A 20,730-nucleotide genomic window follows, 5' to 3' on the forward strand; every position below is an offset into this window, starting at 1 on the left:
TTTCTCTATTTTTGAGAATGAGATAAAAAAGTTGTTAGATTAAAGTAAAAATTGGGCAATTTTTTTAAATAAAAAATGTATAATATGTTGGAGATACTCTGAGTAGAAAAAGTAAATGAGTATGATATGAAACTTTCAGTGGTAAAATTTTCCCCCTTGACCAGGTTAGAACTTTAGAGATATATTAAGTTATAATGAACCATAATTAGTGGTTGAATGAATTTCTTGTTACCAACTAATTAATCCATTGTCAATTTGGTGATAGGATATAGTTTTGTGGCTGTGGAGGTAGGTGGGAAAGCTGAGTCAGGCAAGCATGTTCCATGTAGTAATCAATTTGATGTGTATTAGGCATCACCACCAAACTCACCAAGAAATATAACCAAGTTGGATCCTTTGATTAAAATAAATAAAAGACATGGGAACAAGTGTCATTGGGGTCATTAAGATATATAATTTCATCTCATATTAGACAAACTATTATATACCATTGACATTAGTTTTGACATGCTTTATGCACTAAATATCACTCTAGTGCATATCTTTAGACAACAAGCACTCACTAATGAAGTCCCTTCAAATCTCATTCTCTTGAAAAAAAAAAACGATCTTTAACCACATAAGATGGAGATTTGACTGGTGAAGAAAAAAACTTTATATCTTTACTTAACTACTTAAAAGTATGTAGTTGTATACATTTTATAGGATTGTACGATGCTTGTTAATCTCAAAAAAAAAACAATTATAGGATTGTACGATGCTTGTTGTTGAAGCTGTATACATTTGAGTTGAATTACACAAAATATTCCGTAGTTTCAAATTTGTTATTTGAATTCAATAAGTTTGAACATCATGCATGACAATTTAACTATAAGTCTAAAGATTTCCATTATAATAAAAGACGTCTTTTTCACACGGAAACAAGAGTCAATTTTAGACAAGCATAATAATTCAATTTTATGAAGACCCTGGAATGTAGTCTACTTTTTCTCTCCTCCACATTTCACACGAAGAAAAAAAAAACTAGAAAATGTTAAAAGTGAGATAACAACAAATCCGTGGAAAAGTGAAGTGTCATTTTAGATATACTCCTAAAGAAGAGGTCCTTATACTCAAATATACAACTCTCCTTGTGGCCTTATCACACTAAATATCAGAATCCTTGATTCCCCCTAATTGATCCCACTAATAGTAGAACCCCCTATCACCACACCACTCTCTTGAGTCTCCCCCTAGGCCCTAGCCTCCACTATTTATATTATATAACCAAAATGGTTAAACCTAAATATCCAAATCTCTCACTTATCCGGAATTAAATGAAAAATAATAAAATAATAACAAAATTTTCAGAAAAAAAATGCAACGCACGTGAGAGCGTCACCATATGTATGTATAAATATAAACCACCCTTCTCTCTCGCTCTCCCACCTCCTCCATTAGCTGGCTCTGTTTCTCTCGCTGTATCTCTGATCACTCACTCTCAGGGTTTGAAATTTCTTCCATGATCAAATTCATTCTCACATTCTCTTCCTCTCTGCCCTAGCCGGCATTCTTTCAAGTTTTCCGGTAGCGATTCGCGAGCAAGTTTATATATATTAGTTCGGGCCGTTATTTAGTCTCCGGCGCGGCGGTGGCGGAGGGCGGTGAGACAGAGAGAGAGGTGCGCTGTATGTCAGTAGTCGATTGCAGAGACAGCTACAGCGGTGGTGAAGCTATCGGCGCGCTAGCGAACCCTTTGCAATGGCCTCAGCTTCGAAAAAAGCGACGCCTTCTTCTTGTTGCTCCTCTCCCGATGGAGCTTCAGCTGCTGCTCGCGAGGCCGCGGCGCCTCCATCGAACGCCGTCGTTTCGGCAGCCGTGGCGAAGGATTGGAGCGGCGCGGTGACCGAGGATCGCCGCGACGATCAGCGTTCTAAGAAGATCGCCTTGGCGTCCTTGGTTTCTGAACCTTCCGCCAAGAATGCCTCCACCGCAGGTACTCCTCTGCTGTGAATACTCGTTCTCTAATTCGACATGTTCTCTGTGTGATTAGTTTTGAGTTTCTGTGAATCGTGATTTGATTTTTTTTGTTCTGTGATTTTAGTGATTCTTGATGTGTTTTTGTTATATCTGTATGAGAATAAAGAATGAGATATTATTGTAACCTAATCCAGATTGAATCTTCTTATTTTCATAAGAAGCATTTTAGAATTTTGGATTTTGGTGATCTACTCTGTGCTGGGCTAGAATTATTACATATTTTACTTTTTACTTGTTACATTTATCTTAGGAGGATTACATTGCATATGTAAATGTAGAAGTGAACACTGTCCCGTTCCGCGTTAGTGATCTGAAGCTTGATTTTAATGAAGTACTTTTTGATACAGAGTATTTTCGGTTTCATTTGGTTGGTTAAGTTTGAGTCTTTTCCGTTGTTGCTCTGGTAGGCATCCCGATCATGGTTAGGCCTCAATCAAGGCATCCCTTGGAACCTTTATCTCCTGCTGAAATTTCTGTGGCAGTGGCGACTGTCAGGGCAGCTGGAGCGACACCTGAGGTTCTTAATTCCCTGTTTACTTTATTTTCTGTTCTTCTGAGGTTGAGATTTTTGGCTAAAAAATTACTTTCTTTGAAGGTTAGAGATAGTATGCGGTTTGTTGAAGTGGTCCTACTTGAACCAGAGAAAAATGTTGTTGCGTTAGCAAATGCGTACTTCTTTCCTCCTTTCCAACCGACATTACTTCCGAGAACCAAAGGTGGACCTATAATACCCAGTAAGCTCCCTCCGAGGCGAGCTAGACTTGTTGTTTATAACAAGACGTCGAATGAGACAAGCACATGGATTGTAGAGCTCTCAGAAGTACATGCAGCTACTCGTGGTGGACATCACAGGGGAAAACTAATATCATCACAAGTTATCCCTGATGTTCAGCCTCCGATGGTACTTTTTCTTTCTGTTTGGTTCTTGCCTTTTAGCCTTTTAACCATTTTAATTGGAACCACTGCTTGATGCTGCTCACTAATTTGATTGCAAACTTTCTGCTGAGAGCCACGAGGAGTGATAGAATCACATAATGGATTGATCTAGGATTATATTTTACATTTTTATCTTTCAAAACAATTATCATACGTGCGGTGTTTACTTTCCCCTTACTTCCTGCTTCCATTTGCTAAAAGGAAACAATGTATGATAGAAAATTCTTTACTAGTATAGTTCCATGATTTTATTTTTTCTTTGAGAAAATAAAATTATTGTCTTGGGACTTCAGGATGCTGTGGAATACGCTGAATGTGAAGCTGTTGTGAAAGACTTTCCTCCATTTAGAGAGGCTATGAAGAAGAGGGGAATTGAAGATATGGATCTTGTGATGGTTGATGCCTGGTAGGTAATCTGATTTGCTCCTGTGTATAGATAGAATGTCAGCAGATTAACAATTATTGTGTGTACTTGATACTGCAGGTGTGTTGGTTATCATAGTGAGGCTGATGATCCTAGCAAAAGACTTGCTAAACCATTGATATTCTGTAGAACTGAGAGTGACTGCCCTATGGAAAATGGTTATGCACGCCCTGTTGAGGGAATTTATATACTTGTTGATATGCAGAGCATGGTGGTGATACAGTTTGAGGACCGTAAGCTGGTTCCTCTGCCTCCAGCTGATCCATTGAGGAACTATACTTCTGGTGAAACCAGAGGTGGTGTTGATCGAAGTGATGTAAAGCCTTTGAAAATTGTACAAGCTGAAGGTCCAAGCTTTCGTGTTGATGGATACTTTGTGGAGTGGCAGAAGGTAAACTGTGAATTTATTTCTGAAATCATCTTCTTGTTTTACTAAATTTGGTAAATTAACTCCGTGTTTGAATGGCAGTGGAATTTTCGAGTTGGATTCACTCCCAGGGAGGGACTAGTTATATATTCAATTGCGTATGATGATGGTAGTAGGGGGCGAAGGCCTGTAGCCCACAGGCTGAGTTTTGTGGAAATGGTGGTGCCATATGGAGATCCGAACGATCCACATTACAGAAAAAATGCTTTTGACGCTGGGGAAGATGGCCTTGGTAAAAATGCACATTCTCTGAAGAAGGTATGACAAATGCATGACTCATCTTATGTCATGATTTCTTTTCCAAGTTAATGAATTTTCTTTGAATAAACTCAATCTTTGCTGGGCTGAAATCAAACTACTGTGACAGGGGTGTGATTGTTTGGGCTATATCAAATACTTTGATGCTCATTTCACAAACTTTACTGGAGGTGTTGAAACAATAGAGAATTGTGTATGTTTGCACGAAGAGGACCATGGAATGTTGTGGAAGCACCAGGACTGGAGAACAGGCTTAGCAGAAGTGCGCAGGTCAAGACGGCTGACAGTATCTTTTATATGTACTGTGGCTAATTATGAATACGGATTCTTCTGGCACTTTTATCAGGCAAGTATTAACTCCATATATTTTAGCATATGTACTCATATTTCTGTAATTACTAAACTTTTGAACTGGAAGGCTGCAGAAAATCTATATTGGATTATTATTTTAGGCTCCTTATAGACTTGGTATGATTCTTCTTGTTTAATACAGTCTTATGACCTAGGGGTACTGTGAGGTAGTTTGAAAAGTATCTGCCAGCTTAATTCAACCATTCTCTTGTTTTGCTTTGAATTTTAGCTTCTTATCTTTTACAGGACTCGTCTCTGCTTTCCTATTGTGCTCTGTAGCCTACTAGTAATGGTAATTTCAGCCTCATTGACTTGAATGTCAATCTAATGCAGGATGGAAAGATTGAAGCTGAAGTTAAACTCACCGGAATTCTCAGCTTAGGAGCACTACAACCTGGAGAAGTTCGAAAATATGGCACTGTTATAGCACCAGGGCTATATGCACCAGTTCATCAGCATTTTTTTGTTGCTCGTATGGATATGGCTGTTGATTGCAAACCTGGGGAAGCACACAATCAGGTATTCCTGGAAAAGTTCTTTATTATGCGTAAAGTCTTACAATAAAGTATTTTGCTTTTATACTCATGAGACTTGTGTTTCGGCTTTTTACATGGTTCGTGATTCTGAATTGTGTCTTCAATTATTTATTGCCTAAAGCGTAATGAAACTATCAGACCTTAACCAGTAGAACATAGATGTGACTTTATGTATAAATATGTACCATATTATAATACCCTTATAATTCTATTACCAGCTGATCTTCTTCCTTCTAGAAATTTATAATTTTCTATAGGAACTCTGAAAAACTTTGAAAAACCTAAAAGTTTAAGATGTAAAGCAAAATGACATGAATGGTTCCCTGCTCCTCTTCACTGCTTAATTGATAGGACTAATCCAGATTAATTAGAAAAATTCTACTTATATGGCTGGTGAATGATTAGGAACTATAAGGAGCATGCGACAAAAACTCCCAATCAAAGAATTTTTGTGCAAGCTATAACCAGAAACCATGATCTTGTGAACTTGAAGTTGGGATGAGGGGGAAAAAATTATGGGAATTGTTAATATATTTGTTGATTCAAGATAAAAGCAGTGATGCTTAATTACGTCATTTTGGATGACTTACAAGTTTACTTTCATTATATGTGTTTGTGATTAAGTTTGTGGTTTGATGATTTTAACAACAGACAAGATGGCTTTTCTGCTGTTGCATAAGTCATGAAGACAATATTTTTCATCTACTTGTAGGTTGTAGAGCTAGATGTTAAGGTTGAAAATCCTGGAGAGAATAATGTCCACAACAATGCATTTTATGCTGAAGAGAGGCTTCTTAGAACTGAATCAGAGGCAATGCGAGACTGTAATCCCTTATCTGCCCGCCATTGGATTGTAAGGCATCCTTAACTCCTTGCCATAAGTTTTTGGGTCTCCTATATTCAAGTACTTTATTTAGATTGTTATAGTTGAATAATGTATTCTTATGGTCCAGGTAAGAAACACAAGAACTGTTAACAGAACCGGACAGTTAACAGGCTACAAGCTTGTACCTGGTTCAAATTGTTTACCATTAGCTGGGTCTGAGGCCAAGTTTTTAAGAAGAGCTGCTTTCTTGAAACATAATCTTTGGGTTACACCATATTCACGTGATGAGATGTTTCCTGGAGGAGAATTTCCCAACCAAAACCCACGCGTTGGTGAAGGATTGGCTACATGGGTTAAGAAGAATCGATCCCTTGAAGAAACTGACATTGTCCTTTGGTTGGTTTCTCTATTTCTTTCTCTAGTGTTTTCTCTGTACTTGATAATAGTTTGCTTGTTTTCTATAAATTGTTCAAGCTCAAATGCTGACAAGAATGGTGATGACTGCAGGTACGTGTTTGGGATAACTCACATTCCTCGGTTAGAGGACTGGCCTGTCATGCCTGTGGAGCACATTGGCTTTGTGCTTATGGTAATTACTTGGGTTCAATCTCTTAAGCATCCTTTGTGATCATTGTCCATGTTCTAATTGCTAGCACATGTATAATCGAGTTATCTTGAATAAGATTAATCATGTGAAGTTGAGTACTATCAAGTGTAATAGGATTAATTGTGGAATTGAGTTTAGACATGAAACTGACTATATATAGTCATGTGTTCTTGTCTTCTTGAACTGAATAGTAATTGTTGTTGCTCGGTGTCTGATTATACTTTGTTAATGCTTGTCGTGCAGCCTCATGGATTCTTCAACTGCTGTCCTGCAGTGGATGTTCCTCCTAGCGTCTGTGAATCGGAAGCCAAAGAAGATGCCAAAGACAATGGGGTTGCCAAACCAGTTCAGAATGGGTTGATAGCAAAGCTTTGAAGAGATGCCGTAATGTTGGTCCTAAAAAAAAGTTCCCAACATAAAATCCTTTATTCAAGCTTATGAATGGAACTGTTGTTTATTTTTCACATTCCAAAACCAAGAGCACTTTTCTTGCATTAGAAGAGAATACATTGAAGGAATGTTAATAGAACAATGGACAACCCACTTTCAGTGACCATGTACACTTGAACGCCAGTCTACATGCACACTCTTGTCTCAAACCCAAGATGTAATGCGCAAATGTGTAACCTCACTCTCGTAATATCTTACGTTGGTTACTTTTTCTTGAGTTGAATCAAAAACACCTCTTTTTAATCAGGGCAGGCTCTTAGTGTGTGATATATATAAATCCATTTATATTTATATGTAATTAAATAATAATAAAAAGTTAAATATAAGTCCAATTCAGGGATCTTGCTATTTTTCATTGAATCATTATCACTACTTAATTTGGCTCTGCATTCTTCACATCTTTGGCTCTTTGGTTCTGCGTTCTTCTTCTTCTCTCAATGACATATTGCCATAATCAATCATCAATAATTTTGGTGGAGGACGGAGAGGTGAACAATCAATTCATTCATCTTATAATTTTGGGGGGGGGGGCCTGAAACTCATTGATTCTTTATTAAAAGATGAGTTTTCAATTCCCAATAATAATTGTTTACATCTTTAGCTTATACTAATTTGGAGCAATAATGTACTACTTTGTTTGTGATAGTCCGATGATGATATTCTTATAAGTGTTGTTTATGGCTTTATTCTACTCTTTGAAACAAATATGATGAAGAAGGCTCTTTTAAGTTGCAACATAGATGTTGTCAATAGAGCTAGGTAAGAGTTCTCAAGTTGTAAGAGGTTTGAACTTTTGTATTTTATTAGGAACAACACCTTAATTCTCTAACGCCTGAATTTTGAACCTTTGCACAGGGCCGCAAAAAAGTTTGAGCCGGCCTTGTTTTTAATGTGCAAGTCTTTTTCTGTTTATAACTCTTAGTTTGGTTGGTTGAGTTCATATTTTCTTTCCGTTCTTTTATTGCTCTAGTAAGTTGTATAATTGTCGAGTCAAGTCATTTTTTTAGTATGATTGTGGTCAGCCACCCCGTTGTTTGTGCCCTATCATTGTGGGCTTGGAAGCTTGTGTCTTTGTCATAGGTCAGGACTTCTAGTATGCAGTTAGCTTCTTGAAATTGCTGTAAATAATGTAGGGCTGGCAATATTGCCGATAAAATAATCGATGACTTAATGTGTCCTTATTCAGTTTAATTATTTAAAAAATAGAAGAAAAAAAACAAAGTAAATCTGCATTATATATTGTCTTCTCAGGAGAAAAAAAAATTGATGCCTAGAGTATAATCTCATAGTAGAATGTTATGATGATATTACCAATATAATTGATTTAGGCGGTTTATAACGGTACTGAGGTATAAAAGTAATGAATCTATTTAACATCACAAATCATAACAACGTCACCTTACTAATTATCTTTTCTAATTCAGGCAGCACCTAACCGTTTCGATGCATATAAACATTAAATATCATCAACATAATGATAAATTATAACTACATATGCGAATATAGATAGACAATACACGATCAAATTCTTGTATTTAATATTGTCTTATATTTTCCTCTAATTAAATTTATAATTCATTCAAACGTTTATTCATTACATTCTATTTATTTTTATACAAACATACGTATGTTATTGAATTCGTTAAATATAATGATAAGTTCTTAAATACGTATATAAATGTGGAAAAATAAAAAAACACAACTAAATTATCTAATAGTATCATCCTAGATCTTCTCCCCAATCGAATCCATGATTTCTATCCTAATGTTTTGTTCATTTCATCACCAACCTTACCCAGTCGAATCGAATTTGATGCCTAATTTGTAATCCTAATTTCTCGCGCTCCCACGTCATCTCCATCCAAAACCCCTAACAACAGATCGAGAACCTTCCAAAAATCCCCACCACATTGAGTGGCGTGGGGTCCTCTCCTCCTCCCGCAAAATCCCCGGCACACTCTCCAAACAACAACCTCCTCTGCTCCTTCTTGGTTCTCTCAGTCAGTCTCAGGTTTGAATGGCCGCCACCGCCGCTGCTGCCCCCTTAAATGACGAAAAGACCCTCCAAGAGGAGCTCTCCCTCCCCATCCTCCTCGCGGATCGGGTCCTCAAGTCGGCCCACGAGGCCGAGTCCTCCAAGCCCGAATGCGCCGACCTCGCTCACCAAGTCGACCGCCTCTCCCAGATGCTCCGATCCGCCGTCCGCATCGCCTCCCCCTCCCTCTACGAGCGCCCCGTCCGCCGCATCGCCGCCGACGTCGCCAAGAACCTCGACCGCGCCCTGGCTCTCGTCCGCAAGTGCCGCCACAGCGGCGTCCTCCGCCAGGTCTTCTCCATCACCACCGCCGCCGACTTCCGCAAAGTCTCCAACCTTCTCGAGTCCTCCATCGGCGACATGAAGTGGCTCCTCTCCGTCTTCGAGTCCGACGGCGCCAACCTCTCTCTGCCGCCGATCGCCAGCAACGACCCCATTCTCAGCTGGGTCTGGTCCTACATCGCCACCATCCAAATGGGCCAGCTCCGCGACCGAGTCGACGCGGCCACCTCACTCATCTCTCTGGCCAGAGACAACGACCGGAACAAGAAGATCATCGTCGACGAAGGCGGTGTGACGCCGCTGCTGAAGCTTCTGAAGGAGGGCTCCTCTCCGGAGGCCCAAATTGCGGCGGCGAATGCTCTGTTCCATGTCGCGACGGACCAGGAGAGGGTTCGGATTGTGATCGATTTGAATGGAATTCCGATGATTGTTTCGGTGTTGGGAGATTCTCCGATGAGGGTTCAGGCGGCGGTGGTGAAGCTGGTGGCGGAAATGGCGGAGCTTGACCCGATTGCGCAGGAGGAGTTTTCTAGAGAAAATGTGACTAGGCCATTGGTGTCATTGTTGGCTATGGATACGGTGTTGGATGAGCCGAAACTGCAGGTGGATAAGCCCAGCATTCATTCTCTTGTGATCAATAACGAGTTGGTTGGAAAGGGATCGAAATCGAGTAGTCGGTTGGGTTCGTTTAGTTCGAATCATTATCATTCTGATGGGAGTAGCAGAGGTGGGCTGCATCACAGGAAAGAGAGGGAGAGAGAGGTTGAGAGCCCTGAGGTGAAGCTTCAGGTCAAGGTTGGTTGTGCTGAGGCATTGTGGAAGTTGTGTAGAGATTGTTTGGTGAATAGTCGAAAAGTTACAGAGACGAAAGGGTTGATTTGTTTGGCCAAGATTGTCGAGAAGGAGGGTGGGGATTTGCAGCTGAATTGCTTGATGACTGTGATGGAGATAGCTGCAGTGGCTGAGTCCAATGCCGAACTTAGAAGATCAGCTTTTAAGCCAAACTCTCCGGCTGCAAAGGCGGTTGTTGATCAGCTTATGAGAGTTATTGACGAAGAGAGTTCCCCGGATTTGCAGCTACCGGCGATCAAGGCAATTGGGTCATTGGCAAGGACTTTTGCCGCCAGGGAAACCCGGATAGTTGGTCCTTTGGTTGCGAGGCTTGGTAATGACAATGTGGATGTCGCCACTGAGGCTGCCATTGCACTGGGGAAGTTTGTGTGTATGGAGAACTTCAACCGAGTAGAGCATTCTAAGACGATTATTGAGTTCGATGGCGTTCCTTCTCTGATGAGATTGTTGAAAGCCACTGATCGGATCAATGAAGTAGCTCACATGCACTGCCTAGTACTGCTATGCTACCTTGCATTGCACGTAGGCAATAGCAAAGCTCTCGAACATGGTCAGGTATTGAGTACTCTTGAGGGGGGAGCTCGCTCTGCCGTGGCTCAAAATCCTGTTTTGAAAGAGTTATTTTCCAGAGCCATACATCATCTCAGTCTTTACCAGCCGGGAGCTCATCCCCACAGGCAAACCTACATGCCATAATGCCTGAAATTTAGCCATGTGAGTTGATGTAACATAGTTGGAAACGAAGCAAAGCAAAGTCACAAGAGTTTGCTCTGAAGTTAGAAGTTGTTGTAGTGTTTAGATTCATCGTTGAAGACAAATTGTTGTCTTGAATAGATGTGTGTATGTTTAGACCTGTATCTGCAGTCTGTTGCACATAAGTTCAAGGAACACCGTTCTTGTAGTAAGCATCAAATTTTGTAGCTTTCTGTCAATGAAATCCACAGTGCCCTTCTTTTGTTCCAAATCACTAATTCTTGTTTCTACTAGTCGAATTGTGGTGTAATTTAGGGTAAAAATGAGAGGAAAAATAAAACCTGGTAATGAAATTTAATTGTTGATTTTTTTTTACCGTCAGATCATTCTGGGAAGGAACCTTGCCCTAGTCATGAAGTTGAAAACAGAACATGTTAGTAGAAACAGAAATTGTGCTTTATTTTCCTCACATTATTCAAAACCATCATATGGATTAGGATCACTAATCTCTTGACAAGTGAGAGATATCAGAAAGGTATCCAACTAGGAAATTGCTCTGGTTCAGAAAAATCAAGTCTTGCTTTTTGGTACGGCAGGAACAGCCTATACAAAACGAGTAGTACGTTGACGCCATTGGTGACCAGTCTCTTATACCATATCTTCAAACCGACCCTTGCATTAAGAAATTAATTTTCGCCGCTGCGTGCGAATAAAAGCATGGAAAATTGGTGAAGGTGGAATAGTCAAGAGCTCAAACCTCAAAGACTTGGAACCCTTATATCTCATGAATTTTGTTCAACTTTTGCATTCTCCGTTTGAGGCGCCATGGCGTCCCCCATGGTTATCAAGGTTCGATATTTTGGAACTTCCAAGGTAAAAAATCTGATCTTTCTAATTCCCAATATTCTAATGATGCAGTTATTATCTCTGTTTAATGTTTCGTTCATTACTAATTTTTTTATAGTATGTCTTGATTGTGCTAAAGATTAGAGTTGGGGACAGAGAGAGGTATTTGCAAGTTCGTATTGATAAGAATGGCCAACTGGGTTTCGACATTGGTGGTTTGAGGGGAAAAATATGCAGTACTTGTTATCTCCCACCTGGTTCAGACATTAGTCTAGTGTATATCGATGAAGACGGTGATGTAGTAACTCTTGTCGATGATGATGATCTGCAAGAAGCAATGAGGCAGCGTCTGAAATCCTTCAGGATTGATGTGCTGCTGAACGATAACAAAGTTTATCGCAAATCAAGCTCCAAAAGGAATACTACTCGAGTGATGGTGGATCCTGTTGCATCAAGTCTTGGTACTAGAGACGACAACATAGAGACCAACACGGCTAATATACCAGTAGTTATGCACTTTTTTATTATGGTTTTACAAGTAGCCATCCTTTCCATGAATGCTCCTTCATTGCAGATGAGTTAATCCTCCTGTTGAATTTTTAAACAGGACTTGCTCTGAAGCCATAGGTCATTAGGCGGTATGATGCTTCAAATTATTGGTGTTAGCTGTAACCGCTGTGGTTGCAATTTAATAACTGGATCTTGATTAAGACCATTGTAAGAGGAACTTATATAAACCATACTAACATAATGTCCTATAGTAACGAAAACATAGTTGAAATCTTATTCATCATTGACATTGGTGTCTGCAGAAGAGGATATTATAACCTCCATGTCTGCCTTGCAAGAGGGGCAATGTGACTGATGATCCGATCATGTTAGAATTGATCGTCCGGTGACTTATCAAGTGAGCCAACAAATTCACGATCTGTTTTGTTCACCTCTTATGTATACCATAATCTTTGTAATGATTGTGAAAGATTTGATTCTCCTCCTTGTGCAGCCCTAGCTACATAGGGTTGCATTGATGCTTCCCTCGAGACCTCATTGTTTTAAAGCTTTCAAGACTCAAACCTGAAACTGCTTGATGAGAAATGTGGCCCTTAATCCTTGAAGTTGGAAACACATAATGTGAACCTTACACGAGCATTCACTGGTTTCCTTTTTGCAGCTGAGCACAAAAAACTTAATGAACAGCTTTAGACTGATCAGGAATTCCAATTCCTTACATATTCGATCATATGAATGATTATAGTGAATATAATTCCGACCAAACACAATCTCAATATCCCTATCTTTTCTGAATCCGTTACACTCAATCCCTTACCTCTGGTTCACCAACAAGTCTTGGTTTTGTATTCTCATTTCGGTTGCCTTTCACAACCCTTCTTGCATTAGGCTTCATGATTATGGAACAGAGAAATATAAGTATCCAATCATGTCTTAATTCACAGTCTTCGTTACTTCATAAACAAAAAATAAAATGCCCTCATCAGTGACACTGACTAAACATGCCTTGAATAAGTAGAGCACTAATCTTGAACAAATGGTACCGGAATCTATATGACTAATCCAGCCACTTGATGTTCTTCTAAGTTTGTTATAGTTCTTACATGCTTAACGTTATTAACTCAATATATGACTAATCCCATGCAACATGCAAATTATATTAGTTTTAATTTGCACGATAGTTATAATTTTCAGCTTGTAATGAGCTCTACCATGTGCAAACATTTGAGCTCTTGGCTTAACTACTTAGGCTGGCATCATCAATTTTTGCCAAAACTGACCAGTCAAGTGCAGAAGCATAAAAGAGGTGGAGGATGCATACTGTCAGCGTTCAGTTGTATCCTGGTGATTGATTTTTGGCATGTCATGGATTGGAAACAACTTCACATCTAAATTCAACAAGCACGTTATGAATGGATGATATGATCGAATCAAAAAGTTCTGCATATATAGCTGAGAGAGGTCCTCCGGAAAATAAGATGTAAACCGCGCTTCTATGTATGGAATGCGCCATTTAGTCTTAATTTTGCACTTAAGGAGATCCAAATTCTAGCCTAAACCTACATTAACGTAACATGTTGCATGCGGTTTTACTGATTCAATGACCTGATGAAAAGACTCATCATCATGTCGGTGCAGTTTGAATATTTGATTTGTCTCAATTATTAAAGAGTAGTTCATTACCTAAAGCATATACCCAACTCCCCACCCCTTGTTTGACCAAAGAAAGCTAATCAGTACTTCCCACATCTTTCATTTTAACCCTTTCCATCTTTTAGTTCCTGAGGAACAGCAAAGCAGACGTGGGAGGCATCATTATTTTGGTTCATGCATTTCAAATTTCTTTTGATTCGCCATTTCTACAGTATTGTCGGTTTAGTATTTGATTGTTCCGTTACTACTCTCTGTTTCACTTGATTTCAGTGAAAAACAATACTTTTGTTTTAATCTATAGTTCACTTGATGTACATGATCCAGAATTATTGAACTTTGTCCGCACCGTACCCTCTCCGCATTGAGAGATTATTACGGACTTGTACCCTCTGTCATTTGATATAAGATTTTTATCGGAACAACAACGTGTTATGGCAATATATATCATTCTTAGATTAACCGAGTTTGATAGTTCGAATTATTGACTTGCTTTGCATGGAAACTTGTTTATGAGCATCCTACTTATACGTACATAGCGTATATAGTTTAGGGAAAATAAAAAACTCACTTTGGAGTACAATAATTATAAAACAATATTAAAATCATATAAAAGTCACTCATTTAAATCTATCAAAGTGTTCCCCAAAATTTGCATAAAAATTACAAAAATTGTCAATGCTACTATTATCTCCAATGAGATCTTCATCTTCCTCCTCCAATACATAAACACAGCCCAAGAGGCTTAGCCCGATCTGCCATGGCCACCGACATGCGCAGAGTTCGTCGAGATCGTAACAGTCATTGTGACTACAACTGTGATTGGTGGTGTGATTACAACTGTGACAAATCTTTGTTAATTCTACTCATTTTTTTTTTCACATTTCTTTTTGTCACAACATAGTCACACTACCAAATACACAGGTAGTCACACTATCAGATACAATGACAGTCACAATGTAAATACTATAGCTAAAAGTGTAACCGGTGTTGTGACTGTAAATGTAACATGCCGAGAGAAATTTATAAATCCGCGAAATTATGTAAAAATTCAAAGGAAATCGGTATGAATGTGTTCTGAATTAAGAAAATAGCTAGCTTTATGGAGCATTGGGCTCCAGTTTCGTCGGAATAGCTTGGAGCACTGCCATGGATGGCAGCAACCCCTTTCGAGGGTTTCTGCGTCTTATACGGTGGTCGATTCAGAGTGGGTATGATATCAAATGAAAAAGGGGAAGAAAATCTTTCCAACAGTACCAACCACGCTTCAATCAATCGTCGGACGATAAAATTATGGCTAGAATAAGAAAAATAATGAAAAAAAAAGTGAAAAAAGGTAAAACAGTCCGAAAATGTTTAAAATTTGATTTTTTTTCTAATTTCGCTTGAAAATTGTTGATTTTTTGTAATTTCTAATTAAATGTGAAAATTATTTTTTAATTGGATTTTCTTCTTTAACTTTTTTATAATTTTAAGATTTGATTTATACTAGTTTAATCGTTCAAGTACTGTCTTGTGGCATGGGTTTAGTTATATGCCGGAAATTGTATTACGTACATAACTCTAGTCCTGATACTAGAACTATATATATATATATATATATATATATATATATATATATATATATAAGAATTAGCAAGCTAGCCCTTTTGCATGGGCTGCTAACCATGCAGGACTTCTGAAGTCATATATATAACGCTTGTATATGGTGCGGTTAATAAAACATTAATGCAAGTATGCAACAATATAATTACTTACCTAATTTTTTCTTAGATAACCCCATAAATCATATAGTGCTCTCTCTCTCTCTCTCTCTCTCTCTCTCTCTCTCTAATAATACAGAGAAGAGAGAAAAGCCAGCCAATATTGGCCTTTTGGAGGGAAGCGACTAAATGCATGGAAGGGTCTGGAGCCCTCTCATATTTTTCATTTTTGTAAAGAAAATCAGCATCTCTGACATAACAATAATATTTGTATAGCTCAATCGCTAGCTAGCTAGGCCCGGCCCGGCCAATCTTCTTAAAACTCTGCCAGCGTTTCATGAAATATCACAATCTCATTTCTGAGCAACCCTACTGCAGACCCACACCTACTCATATCACTAATCATACAAATATATTCACATTTCTATATCTATGCAATTTGTACATATCTCTCTCTGTATGTATGTATGTATGCATATATGTGTGTGTTTATGGATCATCCGATCGTGTATATATATATATATATATGTGCGTTCAGTGTGTAATATTTCACCTTAGAGACAATTAGGGCCATCAATAATGGGGATTAATAATACAAATTGACTTAATTAGCACTGTTTGGTGGTTCTGGACAATTTTTGGCCGCTCTAATTGAAAAGCACTTTTGGAATGAGCAGAAGCACTGCAGAGTGCAGATGGAAAATGACAGACACGAAAACACTCTCCTCCTCATATTAATCATCATTGGTTAAACTACACGAAAAGTGAAATGAAAATTATCAGCAGCACTTCTAATTACACTCATCATCATCATATTATTATTACTCAACTATTCTCTGAAAACAAATAACACAGAATGGATCAATATATATGCTCCCAAATACAGTAATTTAAAGAACAAAGAAAAAATCAAACCCTTTTTCATCAGTATAGGATTCCCCCTGTTACTATCCACATCTCTTTTTCTCTATGGTATTTGTTTGAAAAATGAAAAACAAAGAGAAACCAGAATTAAAAAAATTAAAAATTGAATTCCTTTTTACAAATTTAAATATGCTGGAAGACATCAAAGTTTGCACCTGTTAGATCTTCTGATAGCGACGTTAACGGATAGCTACTGAAATCTACTGAATTTTGATGTTGATGATGAAGCTGCCTTTCTTCCCATGATGATGAAGTAGGCTTCATAATTACCAGTTCCTCCGTTTTCGGGCCATCAAATTGATGAAACAAGGACTCTAATTTGTTCTCTGTGTTTACATCCCAAGAAAACGCACCTGCATTATTTTCCACTACATTGTTGTTGTGGTTTATATGGAACCCTGCAGTTGAGCTATTGCTTGAACTAAAGGAGAAGTCGGTGCCTGACATGCTTCCATGGTCGGAATTCGCCAAACTTGGCATCGAATTGTATCCGATAATTGCTTCATAATTGAAAGAGGGCCTGACGGAATTGGTCGTAGGGGGATGATATTGAGTACTAGTAACAAAGTCAGAATTGTAGCCGGATGGATCGGTACTCGTTTGAAACTCGAAATAGGATACAGAATCAAACGCAGCAGCTGCTCTTGAAGCTTGTATCGGACTTATTCCGGAACTAGTACCATCAAAGTAACTAGAATTGTTGACGAGAAATGTTGGACCTTGTGATGAATTAGCCATAGGAAGTTCTTGATGATGCTCATGAGCTGCCATTAGTGGCAAGGAAGATGATGACTCGTTATTTATTTCTGAGCAGTGAACTATATTGGTCTTATCGTCCTTGAGTAGCTCTTCATCTGTTAGTGGCTTGTGAGTGGTCGGGTCAATCCCTTGCTTCATTAGCTTCTTCTTCAAACACGAATTCCAGAAATTCTTTATCTCATTATCTGTTCTTCCTGGCAATTGTGCTGCAATTTGAGCCCACCTGGTGATGAAATTCACAACCAGTTAAAGCACACAATTAATGAAGTCCCCCATTTCCGCTGTTGTACATTTCTAACTATTTACCTGTTGCCAAGAACTTCATGGAGACTAATAATGAGGTCTTCTTCTTGCTGAGAGAACATTCCTCTCTTCAAATCCGGCCTCAAGTAGTTTATCCATCTCAACCTGCAACTCTTACCACACCTTTGCAAACCTGTTTGAGATTTCAAAGGAAACATCAAGCATTTGTCGAAAGTTTCATACTTTATTATATATGCTTAAATCAGATAATGCATAGACATGCAAATTTAGCAGTTGAAGAATAGGGGTAGTGATGAAGTTTAGTACCTGCAAGCTTGGGAACAGAGCTCCAGCAACCGACGCCAAATCGAGTGATGTAGTTAAAGAGCTTCTCGTCTTCTTCAGGTGACCAGAGACCTTTCCTTAACTTTTGCTTCAAACAACACGAATGGCGTCCCATTTTTGGCTCGCTAAGCTGAGCTTGTAAGGACAATGATATGTGATTTTGGTTTGGTTTTCTTTATAAAGTAGCCGCTAGCAGCTAGCTGGGAATATATGTCTGTCGTCTCTATATGACTCTCCCTCTCTCTTTTATTTTCCTCTCTCTCTCTCTCTCTCTCTCTCTCTCTCTCTCTCTCTCTCTCTGGTGTGAGAGTCGACTAAGAAAGAGCTAGAGTGAAAAAATTAAGAGTAATTTCTGATGATTTAAAGAAACACGAGGGATAATTCATACTTATTACTTAGAGTTCAAGTCACAGAGAGAGATGAGGAAGTTGAAGCAATCAAGTGGGATTTACGCAAATCTGGTGCTGCTGCTTTTGTATTGGGACTGGATTGGGTTTTAAGATATCTCTAAGTCCAGAAATTTAGCATAAAGGAAAAGGGGGAATAGTATGTAAATGAGAACAGCTATGGGAAATACCGTTATTATTTTTAGGTATAATTAGGATTCATAATTAAAATTAATAATATATGGGGAGCTTGGAGGCTTGTGGAAAAAGATTTATAAAAGCTATCTAAGGTACTTGTGTTTTAAAACCTCATAAATCAAAAAGTACTGCCCTTCAATTTTAATGTTGCTTGCACAGCTGGGAGACCTTAATTTAGCTTAAATTGAAAATGTGCAATTTGCATGCGAATGGAATTACAGATTCATAATAGTGCACTTAATTAGCTTCACACTGTCACCCACCATATATTGCTTTATGCATTTTGTATGGCTAAGAACCATGCATTTATATACATCAAATTATCTTCTATACTTGTTGTGGAAATACAGAGGAGTTTACAAAGTCAATTACTTTCATTACAAGTTAGACTACTACAAAGAAAACTTGCAAAAATATTTTCATCTTGAAGAAATGAACTGGAATCACTAAATTAAAAAAAGGTCTCTAGGTCAGAAAAGTGATAACTATGCATTTTGCCTGAGTAGAAAGTGAACATATAACAGTCGAGTAATACCGTTTCTCCTATGTCGCAACAACTTGCTCCCACAATGGCTGATCAAAACCTTTTGATTTCTTTACTCACATCAATCTACGACGTCGAAAATATAATGGCAACACAAGGGCAACATTCAGAAAATAAGAATGAGAGAGCGGTTCATATCACTCGTTAACACTTGTGTCTTTTTTGGATGTCGATTTGAAGATCAATTTGATTGAGTTCTTCAATATATGTAGTGCGATTCTTAGAGATTTACTGTATAATTGTAAATAATAGCGATCGAAAATATACCATTTCAATGGTAAAAAGAATCTTATGAACTCCTTAAAAAAAGAATCTTATGAACATGAACTAGTAAGCATTACGAACTTTGTGATAAAATACACATATTGTCCCTTGTTTTTGAAAATTTCTCTCGCGCAGTTACTTCTTCACTCAATGTTCAGAACTCACATATTGTCGATCCCCATAAAATAACAATTCATCCATCTTTTGCCAGCTTCATTGTACAGTGCAATGCATTCGAGTTAAAAAAATATGAAGCATATAATTAAAAAGACAGGCGGCAGGAGCAGATAATCGAGGGTGGGTTCCATAATCCGTTCGTATATTTGACTCGTGCATAAGAACTTGATTCAGACCAAAGTAAGAACGAATCGAACGAAGAATTATTACAATATAAGAGTCAGAACCAAGACCATCTATCTTGACGTCTTCGTATACCGATTCACTTCTCTACGGACTAGACATAAAAATAGAAAAACCCAAGATTCCATCACAAAAGTACGCAGCAAAAACATAAAGGAAAAAACGAAAGGCCGGACAATTTTCCTTTTTCCCCTTTTATTTTCTCCTTTTTCTCCTTCTCCTTGGTCTGTTATCTTCCCTACGTATACCCAGTTGGAATGCAACGCCTTATTAGCATGCAAGCATAAGCTCTATTAAGGTTGGTGATAATTTTAGTTGAGGCATATATATTAATATATATATATATATATATATATATATATATATATTACTCCCATACAATTTGTTACTTATAGTCTCTTATCGATCTCTCACTTATTGAGATTTTGTCTTCCCAAGTACTTTCTAAGAAATGATAGAGGATTATTGTCCTTTTTTATTTGTACTAGTTATTATTTTCCTCCATCTCTAACTTATAGGTACAAGTTGATATATATTGATGTTTTACATGAAAGTTTTATGTTAGATCGAGTAAGGTTAATCCGTAATCGTACACACCAAAATAATGCCTTAAGATTAAAATCATCTTAACTTCTTAAGTTACCTGTTTAGTTTAGATGAAAGACATATTAGAGGAAGAGTTTTTGCCACGACAAAATGTATAGAATAACTCGAGGGATTGGTGGTACAAACTACAAAGAATCCTTCAATACATAAACCATTGTTAACAGCCTCTCCAGAGATCTGTATGCATTATCTCATAGAATTAATTAAGTATGAAAACATGAATCAAGCACTCCCTTCCAAGTCTTTCACTATTAATTAGATGAATTTTTCGTAAAGAACGAATTGCCTCAACTTATCAAATCAATCTAAGCATAAATATCTTATCAAATCGATCAAGCTCTCTGTCATAATCTCGACTTAATGAAAACTTCACCCACCATCAATTCCATCTGAGTAACACACTGTATTACATTTTGAACCCTCAATGATTGGAGATTTTCTACACGACCGACAATTTGTTTTTTTTAAAGAAAATTATTAAAATCTTGGAAAATACGCAGCCAGCACGACACACCCAAATAAGACCGATTTATGTGCACTTATTTGCCCCTACCATCTTTTGTCGTTGCGATCAATCTATTCAAATTCACTATGCACAACTTGTTTATTGTTAATTTGTTAAATTAATCAAGAGTATAACCTTAATTAGAACCTACGATGCACGAAAGCTTCACCGGAGGTCTGATTCCCACTTCG

At 38.0% G+C, this 20,730-nt stretch overlaps 4 protein-coding genes across 4 annotated transcripts; 3 read left to right on the forward strand and 1 right to left on the reverse strand.

Annotated features, from left to right (window-relative positions):
- The first annotated feature begins 1,444 nt into the window (after positions 1-1,444).
- Positions 1,445-7,048, forward strand: LOC126794443 (amine oxidase [copper-containing] zeta, peroxisomal-like). Its single transcript, XM_050521160.1, has 12 exons — positions 1,445-1,975; positions 2,427-2,536; positions 2,615-2,920; positions 3,249-3,361; positions 3,440-3,770; positions 3,849-4,064; positions 4,174-4,410; positions 4,749-4,934; positions 5,664-5,804; positions 5,905-6,173; positions 6,285-6,366; positions 6,628-7,048. The coding sequence occupies exons 1-12, from the start codon at positions 1,741-1,743 to the stop codon at positions 6,757-6,759; spliced, it is 2,358 nt and encodes a 785-aa protein (XP_050377117.1). The 5' UTR covers positions 1,445-1,740; the 3' UTR covers positions 6,760-7,048.
- A 1,765-nt stretch (positions 7,049-8,813) lies between these two features.
- On the forward strand, positions 8,814-10,955 carry LOC126796514 (uncharacterized). The gene has a single exon (XM_050523355.1). It carries the CDS (start codon positions 8,852-8,854, stop codon positions 10,697-10,699), a length of 1,848 nt encoding a protein of 615 aa, XP_050379312.1. The 5' UTR covers positions 8,814-8,851; the 3' UTR covers positions 10,700-10,955.
- Positions 10,956-11,525: 570 nt separating this feature from the next.
- On the forward strand, positions 11,526-12,629 carry LOC126796516 (protein NBR1 homolog). Its single transcript, XM_050523357.1, has 3 exons — positions 11,526-11,569; positions 11,682-12,449; positions 12,546-12,629. The coding sequence occupies exons 1-2, from the start codon at positions 11,534-11,536 to the stop codon at positions 12,123-12,125; spliced, it is 480 nt and encodes a 159-aa protein (XP_050379314.1). The 5' UTR covers positions 11,526-11,533; the 3' UTR covers positions 12,126-12,449; positions 12,546-12,629.
- Positions 12,630-16,253: 3,624 nt separating this feature from the next.
- LOC126796515 (transcription factor MYB86-like) lies at positions 16,254-17,923 on the reverse strand. The gene is made up of 3 exons (XM_050523356.1): positions 17,659-17,923; positions 17,395-17,524; positions 16,254-17,311 (listed from the first exon to the last, which is right to left on the reverse strand). The coding sequence occupies exons 1-3, from the start codon at positions 17,789-17,791 to the stop codon at positions 16,453-16,455; spliced, it is 1,122 nt and encodes a 373-aa protein (XP_050379313.1). The 5' UTR covers positions 17,792-17,923; the 3' UTR covers positions 16,254-16,452.
- Positions 17,924-20,730: the final 2,807 nt, after the last annotated feature.

The sequence above is a fragment of the Argentina anserina genome, chromosome 5, assembly GCF_933775445.1.
Source record: "Argentina anserina chromosome 5, drPotAnse1.1, whole genome shotgun sequence".
Taxonomy (NCBI): Eukaryota; Viridiplantae; Streptophyta; class Magnoliopsida; order Rosales; family Rosaceae; genus Argentina; species Argentina anserina.